This window comes from Hypoxylon fragiforme (genome assembly GCF_022984875.1).
Source record: "Hypoxylon fragiforme strain CBS 206.31 chromosome Unknown GGS25scaffold_1, whole genome shotgun sequence".
Classification (NCBI taxonomy): Eukaryota; Fungi; Ascomycota; class Sordariomycetes; order Xylariales; family Hypoxylaceae; genus Hypoxylon; species Hypoxylon fragiforme.
Genome location: NW_026054756.1, coordinates 1,402,785 through 1,415,730, shown reverse-complemented (window position 1 = coordinate 1,415,730; position 12,946 = coordinate 1,402,785). Strand labels below are relative to the sequence as shown.

General features: G+C 47.7%; 3 protein-coding genes across 3 annotated transcripts; 2 read left to right on the top strand and 1 right to left on the bottom strand.

Annotated features, from left to right (window-relative positions):
* Positions 1-281: 281 nt before the first annotated feature.
* On the bottom strand, positions 282-2,808 carry GGS25DRAFT_20740 (Cullin repeat-like-containing domain protein). The gene is made up of 2 exons (XM_049256848.1): positions 2,359-2,808; positions 282-2,195 (listed from the first exon to the last, which is right to left on the bottom strand). Exons 1-2 carry the CDS (start codon positions 2,567-2,569, stop codon positions 517-519), a joined length of 1,890 nt encoding a protein of 629 aa, XP_049121193.1. The 5' UTR covers positions 2,570-2,808; the 3' UTR covers positions 282-516.
* Positions 2,809-3,603: 795 nt separating this feature from the next.
* Positions 3,604-7,065, top strand: GGS25DRAFT_469262 (MCM-domain-containing protein). Its single transcript, XM_049259132.1, has 3 exons — positions 3,604-3,952; positions 4,039-6,616; positions 6,672-7,065. Exons 1-3 carry the CDS (start codon positions 3,880-3,882, stop codon positions 6,703-6,705), a joined length of 2,685 nt encoding a protein of 894 aa, XP_049121192.1. The 5' UTR covers positions 3,604-3,879; the 3' UTR covers positions 6,706-7,065.
* Positions 7,066-9,387: 2,322 nt separating this feature from the next.
* On the top strand, positions 9,388-11,647 carry GGS25DRAFT_469259 (uncharacterized protein). The gene has a single exon (XM_049259131.1). The coding sequence runs from the start codon at positions 9,574-9,576 to the stop codon at positions 10,177-10,179; it is 606 nt and encodes a 201-aa protein (XP_049121191.1). The 5' UTR covers positions 9,388-9,573; the 3' UTR covers positions 10,180-11,647.
* The last annotated feature ends 1,299 nt before the right edge of the window (positions 11,648-12,946 follow it).

The window sequence follows — 12,946 nt, the reverse complement described above, 5'->3', positions numbered from 1 at the left end:
CGTCGGATACAGCTCATCAGGCCACACTCAACAATATGGGTACTTGAACATGACCGGGTCCGGTGGATGATCCTCCATGCCATGTGCTTCCTCTGCTTCCTCTGCTTCCTCTGCTTCCTCTAAACTCCAATGCGGGCCGAATGGGTATCATTTCTAAATAACAAACAGGTTGACTGTCGCAATATGTCTTTCCAAATCTTTGGTACCATGAAGGAGCTTCTCGCGGTGCATCATTCCTCGATCCGGTCACCTTGGCCCAGTGACCCCCACTCACATCCAAGCTTCACTTTCAACCTTTAGCTATAGCACCTCTGGAGTCTGCCCGGGAATAATTAAAAGATTTAACTGACAACCCGGATCCTGCTATACTGTAGCATACGCGAAGGGGAAAATCGTCTGATGATCGCTGCGCGTGAGACTGATGCAGTATTTGTCTAGCACATTCCGCAAAGCTCCTCGAATGGTTCACTTAGCCGTCGAAGCTTTCCAACGATCGGGAGATGTCTCGGCATTGCATCAGTAGAGGCTAAGGAAGACGGCCGAGATTGAAGATTTGTCGTACTTGACGTACTTGCCCTTGCCCTTGTCGATCTCGTGATAACGATCCCAGAAACGATTGTAAAGAGGCTCAAGCATCTGTTGCATGTCCTTGGCGAACATCTGCCTCACTTCTCGCTCCATGCTATACATCTTGTGCTTCGCCACTAGATCGTCGAAGGACGTGTTGAAAACTTGGAACTTGGCCTTGATACTGTCCTTATCCTTGCTACTTAGCCCTTTCAGAATCGATGCAGACTCGGATGAACCAGAGGGCGGTCGCTGAGTTCGGTTCGTATGGATCACGTCAAATAGATGCATTGATACATCTTTACAAGCCTCTGTATAGAAGACCTTTGCCTTTTTGCGCCAGACCTCCGAGGCACCAAGCTTGCCTTCCATGAGCGGCCTAAGCTCGGACTCTCGAATCATACGTTCGATTATGGTGATGCTGTTGGCAAGGAACACCCCCCACACAGACTTGCCTTTGAGAAGTACCCTCGCTTTCTGTTCAAGAGCCGACATCAACGTGTCTATAGTATCGCTGCAGTAATGCGCAAATATCTCCTTACCATCCGCACCGATGTCGAACGAAGCCAGACTCGGAATCCCGTCTACACTCGTAGTCGTCGTTGCGCCCGACCTCCAACCTCCATCGCCTATGGATATCATCATGCTAGATATTGGCCGAAGGAACTCGACCATGGTTTGCAAGCGTTGCATTGTCTCTGAGACAATGGGAACAGGCGAGCCATCCGAAGGGAGCGCCTGCATTGCCCCCACTTTGCGCTTCGTGTCTTCAAGTAGTTCGGCAAGTGAGATCTTGCCCGTCTCGCGGACCGGCTTGAGCGCAGCGGCTAGGGTAGACTTGAGCTCTCCCGTGCGTTGTTCAATATTGTTGGAGAGATTGGACATGATTTCTGTCACTTCATATGCGAGGAAACAGTCTGTGCTCAGGTGAGCCTTGATGTGATTGTTTAACTCTCGGATTGTTCGAGCCAATTCAGCCAGCGGGGCTTGACAGGTCAATTGAAAGGCCGGCCCCCAATCCTGTCGCATAAAGATGTTGCAGATGTTTTCGTATTCGGCAATGAACAGACCCTCCATCGCTTGCGCGTACATGCCAATGCCGTTAGTACCGGCCCGATAGATTGCATCGGGACTCTTCTTCTTCGCTGTGTTCACGCTCGCATATGCAAGATTCACCAGAGTCTGGGAAAGATACTGCCCTCTCACATCGGCAAAGATTTTAATGAGCGGATTCTCGGACAGAGTTGAATTACTGGATACGTAAGAATTCATTAGACTCAGGTACGAGATCTTATCTTGGCTTAATACGGGGAACGGCGTGTTCTTGGTGGTATAGTGAAGGGGTTCAATAGAGCGCGGTGTTTCTGCTCTTAGCATCTTGTCGAACGAATTCTCGAGCTGAGTATTTCCGGACTTGATCAATCGCTGAAGGTCGGTCATGGTCTGCTGGTTGGCGCGTAAGTTTGAAGTTTTCATGTCTGTCAATGCCATATTTAAACGTTTAATAGAATTCAAATAATTGGACAGGCCAGCCTTTTCAGGGCCTTGGCGAATGATTGCCTCTTCATCGCTCTTCGAATCGGCAGGTTGGCGGAGGCGCTCGATGGCTGCGATAACTGCTTCGATATCTGCGACGGGTTATGCGGAGTCAGTATCATAACTTATGAAAGGTAGGCAGGTAGGTAGGCAGGTAGTAAGTAAGTAGGACACATCGGAGAGAGGGGGAAAGGAGGCACAGAAAGACCGAGAGAGACAGAAGGAGGTAAGGAACATAAGATGAGTTTGACTCACTATTCCCCAAGGTCTGAAGCCTCTTCGTTTCGCCAGTAAGAGGACCTGACACGTCTTGCACACTCTTCCCAGTAGCCTCTAATCGTCCTAGGCATGCTTGTATCTTCTTTGTTAATTGATTTGTCTTTTCCAATCGAGAGTTAAGCACGTCGACTTCGGCGCGGGCTTCTTCGTCAGCGGCATGGCGACCGTTGGCAAGTCCCACAGCCATGGTTTTGTGTTACTTTGCCAGAAACAGCGCAGCAGATTGATTTATCGGAATTGATATGGATACGGATGCGATATTGAAGCCAAGGTCGTGGTATTTATAGCTGTTGAGTATGGTTGTCGTTAAAGTTCTCGATGTTGTTGTCATTGATGTGATTGTTGTTTAAGATGAAGATGGACTGGCTAGCTACGTCGAGTGCGGCAAGGAGTAGTGCACATTACAGGTACTAACGTAGCGCAGAATGACGGCACCTGCAACCTTCATTATGCGCTTAATTTTAGGGGAGCTGTTAATACATAACTAACCTAGGCAAGCGTCACGGGGCTAATTTAATGCTTAGACCACCCTAATCTTTCATTCATCCCACTAATAATCTTGAACTTTAGGGCTTTAGGCCAATCATGTTACAGGGAGAATATCTCCACATTCTCCTATTGGTATTTAAATTGAAGCACAGGCTGCACAGCACCTAACTTAGGTACTTTGGCACTATTATGTAGCACTTAGGCCACTGTAATATTGTATCGCTACCCTCTGGCCCCTCTCATATCAAAGCTACATAAATGTAGTCTCTCTTCTCCTCAGTCTCGATATAGACTCATATTCCTCTATGAGGTAACTAATCCGTCTTTTGGGTATCTGGATGTTTCATTATATCTATTGAAAAGCGCAAAGGCTAATCCGCACAAAACAACCTACCATCGAGCTACGGCTTCTATCGAAGAGAAGAGCAGAATAAATACGTCCATAGCATGCGGCATTGAGTTGTACCTAACCAATAATAGGTAGTAGACAGATCATGTAACACGGGGGATAGGTAACATAACCCGATTACCGTCGGTACCTTATAACTAATAAACAACTCGTAACAAATACCTAACCTAGTAAGAGGTTGCAGGCCCGCCCCAGCTACGTACCTAGGTTAGGTATTTTTCTTTTTCGGCTTAGTTAACTAGCGTTAATACTCGTTAATACTCGTTAAGTTCATAATCCTTACATAAGCAATTAATTGATGGGCAAGCTGCAACCACTTTAACCCGCGTGTCGCGAAAAACGCGGTCAAGAAACGCGATATGCAACTTTTTGATCCCCCCCTCTAAGTTAATATCCCCTTTCCACTTTCAACTTCAGCCCATACCAATTCAGATTCATGATCCACCCCACAGTCGAGAATTAGTTGGTCTTGTGAATTTAGCCACATACCTACTTACTCACTGTCGTAACTGATCACCTCATTCCAACAATTCGAAGAAAGCAGGAAAGATACAAAAGAAAGAAGAGAAGGAAATAACCGAAAAGAATATTGAGCCATCATGGATAGTTTCATGCTTCGAGATGAAGCGGCCAAGGAGCGCATTCGCTTGGCTGAAGAGTTTCTCGATCCCCGTGAGTCCTCTACCTGCCTATCTACCTCGGCACTTAACTCTATATTGTTTCATATAATATCGCTAACAAGTGTTTCTGGGGGGCAGATGACCAACATGTGAGAAGTTACCGCTCCGACATTATCTTAATGCTTCAAAAAAATCAAAAGCGACTTGTCGTCAACCTAGACCACGTTCGCGATCACGATGCAACACTCGCAGATGGTCTATTATTCGATCCGTTTGAGTATACCCTGGCTTTCAACCATGCTTTAAAGGAGATAGTAAAGACTATTCCACAAGCACGACCTGACCAGACCGACCCCGATGTCCTATACTATTGCGCTTGGGCAGGCAGCTTTGGCCTCAATTCTTGCAATCCTCGTACCCTCTCCTCAAACCATCTGAATCACATGGTATCCATCGAAGGTATCGTCACGAGATGCTCTCTCATCAGACCGAAGGTGGTAAAGAGCGTACACTACAACGAAAAGAAGAATATATTTCACTTCCGAGAGTATCGCGACCAGACCATGACAAATGGTGTAACAACATCAGCTGTGTACCCCCAAGAAGATGAGGAGGGCAATCCGCTCCTTACAGAGTATGGATTTTGCACATACAGAGATCACCAAACCATATCGATCCAAGAAATGCCCGAGAGAGCTCCTGCTGGTCAACTCCCTAGGGGTGTCGATGTGATTCTAGACGACGATTTGGTTGACAAGGTGAAGCCTGGAGACAGAGTCCAACTGGTTGGTATTTTCCGAACGCTTGGAAACCGAAATACAAACCACAACAGCGCCCTCTTCAAAACGATAATTCTAGCGAACAACGTGGTTCTTCTCTCATCCAAAGCAAGCGGAGGCGTAGCAACCGCTACCATTACTGATACCGATATTCGCAATATCAACAAAGTCTCTAAGAAGAAGAATCTGCTCGAACTTCTGTCCCAATCGCTTGCGCCCAGTATCTACGGTCACGACTATATTAAGAAGGCTATCCTTCTCATGCTACTCGGTGGCATGGAGAAGAATCTAGAGAATGGAACGCATTTGAGAGGAGACATCAACATCCTCATGGTTGGTGATCCCTCAACAGCCAAATCCCAGCTCTTGCGTTTTGTGCTGAATACCGCACCCTTGGCCATCGCTACGACTGGTCGGGGCTCTTCTGGCGTCGGTCTCACTGCAGCCGTCACCACGGATAAGGAAACTGGCGAAAGAAGACTGGAAGCAGGTGCTATGGTTATGGCAGACAGAGGCGTTGTGTGTATTGACGAGTTTGATAAGATGTCGGATATCGACAGAGTGGCTATTCACGAAGTTATGGAGCAGCAAACGGTCACCATCGCCAAGGCCGGTATTCATACATCACTCAATGCCCGCTGCAGTGTCATCGCCGCTGCGAATCCCATATTTGGCCAATACGACACGCACAAGGACCCACACAAGAACATTGCTCTCCCCGATTCGCTTTTGTCACGTTTCGATCTACTGTTCGTCGTCACAGACGATATCGAAGATACTCGTGACCGACAGGTTTCCGAGCATGTTTTACGCATGCATCGTTATCGCCAACCAGGGACTGACGAAGGTGCACCGGTTCGCGAAATCACCCAACAGGCTCTTTCAGTCGCATTACAAAGCCAGGACGCTACTCAGCGGCCCACGGAGGTATACGAAAAGTACGACGCCATGTTGCATGCGGGTGTTACTGTGACTTCTGGCCGTGGCGCGAACAAGCGGCGCGAAGTCTTAAGCATCCCTTTTATGAAGAAATACATACAATACTCCAAGAACAGAGTTAAGCCCGTCCTTACTCAAGATGCGTCAGATCGAATTGCAGATATATATGTTGGGCTACGCAATGACGAAATGGAAGGCAATCAAAGGAGGACCTCGCCATTAACAGTCCGTACTCTAGAGACTCTGATCCGTCTCGCAACTGCTCACGCCAAATCACGACTCTCAAACCGAGTTGAAGAGCGTGACGCGCTAGCTGCAGAAGCTATCCTTCGCTTTGCCCTGTTCAAGGAAGTTGTGGAGGATGAGTCGAAACGGAAGCGCAGACGCACCCAACGTCCTGAGTCGGATTCATCAGACGAAGACAGTGATGGCGATGAGAATAACCGTGGCGATACTACGTATAGAGGTTCCACGACTAACGGTAGGACCTCACTTCCGACTCGAACAGCGACCCGAGGCCAGCCATCGAACAATAGTAGCCGCCGTACGAATGGTCGCAATGCAGCCAGCTCGCCTGGTTTAGAGAACGATGGCGATGATAATGAAAATGGGGAGATTTATAACGCTACACCAAGACGCTCGAATCGAAGCGCAGCCGCATCATCATCAAACGCACCCACAACATCCCAAATCTCTTTTGCCTCCTCGGTACCATCTTCGCAACTCGAAACGCAGGATCAAGAGACACAAGATGATGCAGAACTCGCTTCAGGTGCAGCCGATCTCAGCATCGATACACCTATCACCCCCGAAAGGCTCGCGGCGTTCCGGACCGCGCTCGGGCAATTACTTAACACAGATGTATTCGAAGATGATTCAGCAGATTTGACTCGTCTTCTTGAGGCCGTTAACCGTCGCATGGGTGGAAGAGGAGCCGCCTTCGCGAGGGAAGAAGCTATCAAAGCGCTCAAGGAGATGGACAGGGCTAACCAGATCATGTAAGTTTCAGACAACCCTCATTTCAGTGTGTTTTAATGCTAATGCGCAAGCTAGGTACACGGAAGGCGAACTCGTCTACAAGATCTAGATAAAGCCTAGAAAATAACGACGATTACGGTATATGTTTCCAACGGGGATGAAAGGGACATGGGTGGCGTTTTTACTTATCTCAGGGGCTTCGAATTTGTATTTTGCCCCTTTGGACAAACGCGACGATTGGACCTGTCTCGTTGTTGGTCAGACTTTTTATGAAGATGATTGCCTAGGTGCTTAGGTGGATTATGAGCTATGGGTTGCCTACCTGCCTTAAGTGCATGAGTGCCTACTGAGATGAACTATGTTGTCAAACGAAATAATCACGATGGATGTCTACATAGTGTGTACCTGCCTACCTTGTGTAAATAGATAGGAGGTGCTGACTTAATTCATGAGATTGACTTGAAAAGAAGACTAAGTACTATTTTGCAATGGCCTTAGTTGACGCGTATGACTAACTACCTAGGTAGGTAAGGTTAAATACCGTGACATATGAGCCTTGGAACCTTCTGAGTAAACACATGCGTTAGTGTTGAAGCCTTATCCAAAGGTTTGTTAGAAGAGGCCATGAAAAGCTCCCAGCATAGAAGACGAGGCCATACCTAGCTAAAGGATTCTGCCTACAGCGTAGCTAGTGGTCGCTCGGGACACCCAGCCCCATCATAGCATCAAGATCAAAGGATGTCGGACATATTCTTACTCGGCACTATTACTAGGATCGTGGATAAGTATGTACCTATGAACCAGCACTGCTATACTCATGATGAAGGGTAAGCTCCTAGCTCGATGGTATCCTCGAACATGAAAACAACTAGGTAAGCAGGTAAATAACTATCTCCAAGATGTAGTCAAGATCTTAGGGGGTTTACCATATTTCATATGTCCTCACAGTTCCCTGCCCACATACCCATTTGATCAATACATTGATGCTGCGAATAGCACCGTTACGGAAGGGTGAGATGTGACTTGCGGGAATGTTCACGGGCGTTAATAATAGTTGAATGGTACTTATGAGTTGTTGATGGCCTACCTAGCTACTACCCGGTACGAGTCTACCCAGGCGCCTCCTGGTCGCCAGCGAGAAAAAGACGTACCAGAATCCAAAACCCTTCATCATTTCCTAGTATATCTGTACGAGTGAGCCCCTTCTACTACTCACTTTCCATCCTATCGACTCGACTCATACTTCAAAGTTGCCTCACATATGTCGCTTTCATATGCACATGTTTACCCATGTGCCTTAATACAGGTTCACATAATAGACACAAACAAGAGACCAAGCATGTAGTATGATGGAGTTTGGAGCTATAGCGTGCTACGGGTATGCGAGACGAGAAAAGGGAGTTCAGTAACAGAGGCTTCAAACAACTCGGTGTACATTAGCACAGAAACCCGTATATCTCAGAGCTCAGTCAGTCTCAAAAAAACAAAGCAACAGGCAACCGCCTGCATCTATCATCATCGAGCTGCTTGCCTACCTACCTCCCTACGCTCTTGCCAACCCCCATCTATGCTAGCCGTTTCGGCAACGCACGGCGTGTAGCTAACCCATATACCTAATTATGCTCTAGAAAAAAGTCATCCGTCAGAAGCTCCCTCCACCATCCTGTGAACTGAGATCAGTTCAAGTCAGTGCCTACTTGCCTGCCTACTAACCTACCTATCTATCATCCTACCTACCCAACATCTCAAGATCAAATGTCTTGTATCGACTACTTGAACTGCAGCACAATTCGCACAGTACGCCCCCCTTTTCTCACTCCATTGGACCGTCTCCCAACAACTATCATGAAGTTTTTCTTTTTGTTTACTTGGTTCCGAGAACTTCCACTCCCGATATCCCGTCGTAGCTTTTATTCCGCGGCCGGCTCTGCCTCAGAGGAGGGAAGGGGGAAGCGAAGGGAGGTAGGTAGGTGGTTGGTAGGTAGTTCTTTGGTGTTTTCGACCCTTATCTACTACATAGCTACCTACGTGAAAGCTCCCCCCCCCCAAGTTCCATGACATAAAACTCATACATCCGCGTATCCTTGCATAAATCTCCGGGAATTGTTATATTGTTAGGTATGGCAGTTGGAGCCGGGGAGGGGCCGCTGTTCCTGACGCCCGTCCCTGGGAACGGCTGGATCCGTACCCAACGACCCAGATCCAATCTATATTTTTTTTTCTTTCCCCCCAAACCTCACTGCGACCGGCGGACCTACATAGACAATCTATTCCTAGAGTCCGTGGCTGGATGCGTGCGGTGCGGGGGGGCTAGCTATACACTTTGAGATCTCCATTACGCGCGTAGTTGGGTAGTTAGGTTGTGTAGGTAGGTAGGTAGGCAGCATGTTCGAAACATTTTTCCACCGGACCGGTTTTCCCAATGGTGGTGGCGCCTCGTATTCCCTCTCGAGGTCTCGTGCCAAGACACACACTGCCGGACAGACAAACAGATAGAGATAGGAGCGGCGTTTCAACGGGCTAGGTACATGAGTTTTTTTTTGTTTTATCAGATCTCAGCTTACGACACGCAGCCAGCAGCAGCATCTTGGCTCGGTCAGGGAATGATGGATCTGTTGCAGTCACACTCGGTGCGAGCCGAGATCATAAATAGCCTACCTGCTTGCTTGCTTGCTGCACGGTCTACGCTGTACGACCTAGTATTATATATCCCCTCCCCCTTCCCCGGCAGCCGAGATGGAGATGGAGATGGAAGAATGCCCCCCCCCCCCCCCCCCCCCCCCCCCCCCCGCCCCGTCTACAGTTGCCGCACGCATAACATGACCCCAGCTGAAAGTTGACGCGTACGTATCCGATCGGTCTTGGTTTCCGAGTGGCGGTCCATATCTGGGGTCTTTTTCTTTTTGCCAAGGGGGCTTTTGTGCGTTCAGGGGAGATCTCCCCGGGGAGGGGAAGGGGCTGGATCTCAGCTCCCGGGATGCCTACCTACCTACCTACCTACCGTAGTTCTCCTGTCGATCGAGCAATATACCTGGATCTAACCACAGTGACGGAAGGATTTCATGGGCCAAGCAACTTCAAAGGGGTTACACAGCAGAAGGGAGAAGAAGACTGCTATCTTATATCCATTATCCATTATATGAACACCCGGTGGCGAGCCCTAATCGATCACCTAGTGTGCACACCTACATACCTATATATATATATACAGGATAATAAGATACGAAAGAAGCAGAGAAAAAGATATAATACAACCTCGACAGACCCTCCTTCCCGGGAATATCCAATACGATCTGAAATCAAGCCGTCGAGTAAGAAGACGGGGGGATGTCTCGTCGACTGGGCCGCGGTCAGGGATAGCATGTGGGATAGATTGCGGCTCGTTGTGAGCAAGTATGTACCCGAAGATTGCGTGCATGGCGATACTATATCCACGCCGCACATGCCTAGCTTACCCCACGGCCGCGGATTGGATCTCTCTATCTGTTCGAAACTTTTCGGTATAGCCAGCCAGCCAGCCAGCCAGCCATCTTGCAGCAGACTTTTTCGACGCAGCAAGATACCTACATACCTACATATGTAGTTGGGAGTAAGTAAGGGCAATGCAAGTACCTAACCTAGGTACGTAGAGAGACTATCTAAGAGAGAGGGTGACGGTAGTATAGTAATTAGGGGTTCCTGGCCTTTGCATTTCGGTCAATGCAAGCTGACAGATTGGGCCCGTCCACCGCATGTATGTAAACCTATCGACCTAGCAGCCAGCAAGTGAAGTTTCTTTTTTTTTTTTCGATGACGCGAAAAGTTCACGAGATATTATCGAGGCTTCGGGATGAGACGGGCTTCATTTCAAAAACGGGTTGATTAGGTAGGTACATACATAGCTAGCTCGGCGTGCCTTTCACCCCCCCTTCTTTCTTCTTCCCCCATATTCTCCCCCATCCCCATCCCCATCCCCGTATCTCAACTACCGTAACGCGGAGGATAAGAATAGGCTACTGGGCCCGGGGCGCGTAGTGGGTGTATGTACACCTAAGGCAGGTAGTGTGTGCCGCTATTCAATTTAGCATAGGTACCACACGTCGATCTAGATCCCAAGCCATGCAAGCCAAGGCAGAGAGAGAAGAGAGGAAGGCAGCTGGGAAAACCGTTTTCGATGTATGTAACTACCAGCCAACCCTAGTTTTACGTGCAGGATCTACTCTTCTGGATTACACGTACAGGGCGGGATGAGGTTCCCTTACATCCCTAGGTTAGGTACATAGGTATGAAAATTAAAAAAATTTAACGAAAAAAAAAAAAAAAAGTCTTGGCGCGACGACGAGGCTGCGAGGGACGAACCGTTGATGTCATAGGGCATTGATAAGGACGCGATCGACGCACGGTATTACTCATACCTAGGCATAATTATATGTATTGTACATACAATACACTATAAGTTGGGCCGATACTCAACTCTTGTGCTATGCCGTGAAAATCATTGATCTCATAAGAGGCCCACGCGTTGTATAATTACGTACTCGTAGTTGAAGTTAACCCACGGCTTGTGGGTGACTAGGTAGTAAAGCCTTGCTATTCGGAAAATTAGCTAATACCAAAGGATAATGGCGACATGATTGCCAATCCTGTCAGTTGTGTGGGGATGGCGTGTGTGGTAGTTATGTACATAGTTATGGGGACTACACTATGTACGCTTTGTCGTCTACCTAACCGTGATGATAATAACCAAGACTTGCAATGTAGTGTAGCGCAGGTACATAACTAAGTCCCGAAGATGGTTGTTCACATATTCATGCTTGTCGTGGCGAACTTCCCCAGAGTTTGCTAGGGTTACTAAAGAACGAACGAACATGATGGAAGGGGAAAAAAAAAAAAGTCGTAGACCGAAAAAAAGGCATGCGCGAATTAAGTGTAGTTAGTTACTTTGTGAAAAGAAAAAGATAAGGCCCGGAGGAGTGGCTTGCGCCGCATCAACTTTCGAGTACCGGTAGTTTCGCTACTTCGTTCCGAACCAGGGGGTGGGGAGCCAGCCAGCCCCTTACCCCTTACCTGGGCGTAGAGTGAGTTGAGTGAGGATGCCTGGAGTTTAGTTAGTTACGCAGTAGTTATGGTGGCATTTGTGTGATCCTAGCGGAATCCTGGGACCCAGTTTGTTCTAAACCTAGATAGACAGTTCCTTTCGATAGATCGTTTTGGAACGGGCTTTTCTCACGCATAGCCAACCAACCCTCACCCTCACTCCGCCCACGATATTCGTCGGTCGTATCATATAGCGTGTTGTGTCGGAGTCGTATCACGCACACATCGCACGTACATGCCTACCTATCTACGTACCTAGTAGGTATATACACATAGTATATTGTATGTAAAGTACATTGTGATTAACATCATTAAAAGCGATTAATATCTGGTGTTAGTAACGAACCATTGACATGGCTCAGATTTCCCCCACAACTCTTTTCCCTCGATGGACTAGCCGAGATCTCCGCCCCCAAATTGGACCCCCATTCCGCTACCTTAGTACATACACACATCTACTGTAGCAATGTAGCATTGAGATTTCGAGATAAGATGAATTAGATGCTACTGGCGGCGGCATTCCTGGGGGCACAAACCGCCGATCAATCACAACATACATAGGTACAGTACCTACCTAATTACCTACCTACCTACTCAAGCCTTTTTTTACTGTTACTGTATTGTACCATTGTACGTTGCCGGGGGGGGAAAGCCAGGCGAGCTCCGACCTGGAAATAGCATCATCGTCCCCTTTTCCTCCTTCCCCCCCTGAGACATCGTACTATCATGTCTGCCCAAAAGGTTTATCCTTATTATTCGAAGGGGGGGAAATAATAGGACTTGACTCGCTAGTTTCGCGAACCCTGGCGATCTCGTCAACCTCGCCAATCTGTCTCATATGTATGTATGTATGTATGTATGTTAGTACGAAGTACAGGACAGATGTAAAAAAAAAAAAATCCTAAGTCGCACACGAATGAAGCGCCCTGTTTATATGTATGTATGCTGCATTCACCAACACATAATTAGGGGGCTGACTGATAAATAAAAACGCCCACGAAAGAAAAGCGCGCGGTCGGCAAAGAGAAAAAAAAAAAGACGCCTGTTTCGTCGTTTCGTTTCATCATGATATTTTTTTATTTATTTTTTTGCATACGCCACAAATTGTTGGATCACATAGCCAATGGGAACAGATCCTGCCAAGTAAAGGTCGAACCTGGTTAAGGAGAGAGAGAGAGCCAGAACCATGCGGTTCCAACCCCAGCTTTGAATGATTATCAGGAGTTTTTCTTTTCTTCTTCTCTTATGTACAATACATAGGGGGCTTTGGCGAT

Excerpts from the sequence above, each read along its gene's own strand:
- GGS25DRAFT_469262 (XM_049259132.1), top strand. The coding sequence starts at position 3,880 with ATGGATAGTTTCATGCTTCGAGATGAAGCGGCCAAGGAGCGCATTCGC. Across the intron at positions 3,953-4,038 it reads TGAAGAGTTTCTCGATCCCC|ATGACCAACATGTGAGAAGT; the intron begins GTGAGTCCTCTA and ends TCTGGGGGGCAG. Across the intron at positions 6,617-6,671 it reads GACAGGGCTAACCAGATCAT|GTACACGGAAGGCGAACTCG; the intron begins GTAAGTTTCAGA and ends TGCGCAAGCTAG.
- GGS25DRAFT_20740 (XM_049256848.1), bottom strand. The coding sequence starts at position 2,569 with ATGGCTGTGGGACTTGCCAACGGTCGCCATGCCGCTGACGAAGAAGCC. Across the intron at positions 2,196-2,358 it reads GCTTCAGACCTTGGGGAATA|ATATCGAAGCAGTTATCGCA; the intron begins GTGAGTCAAACT and ends AACCCGTCGCAG.
- GGS25DRAFT_469259 (XM_049259131.1), top strand. The coding sequence starts at position 9,574 with ATGCCTACCTACCTACCTACCTACCGTAGTTCTCCTGTCGATCGAGCA.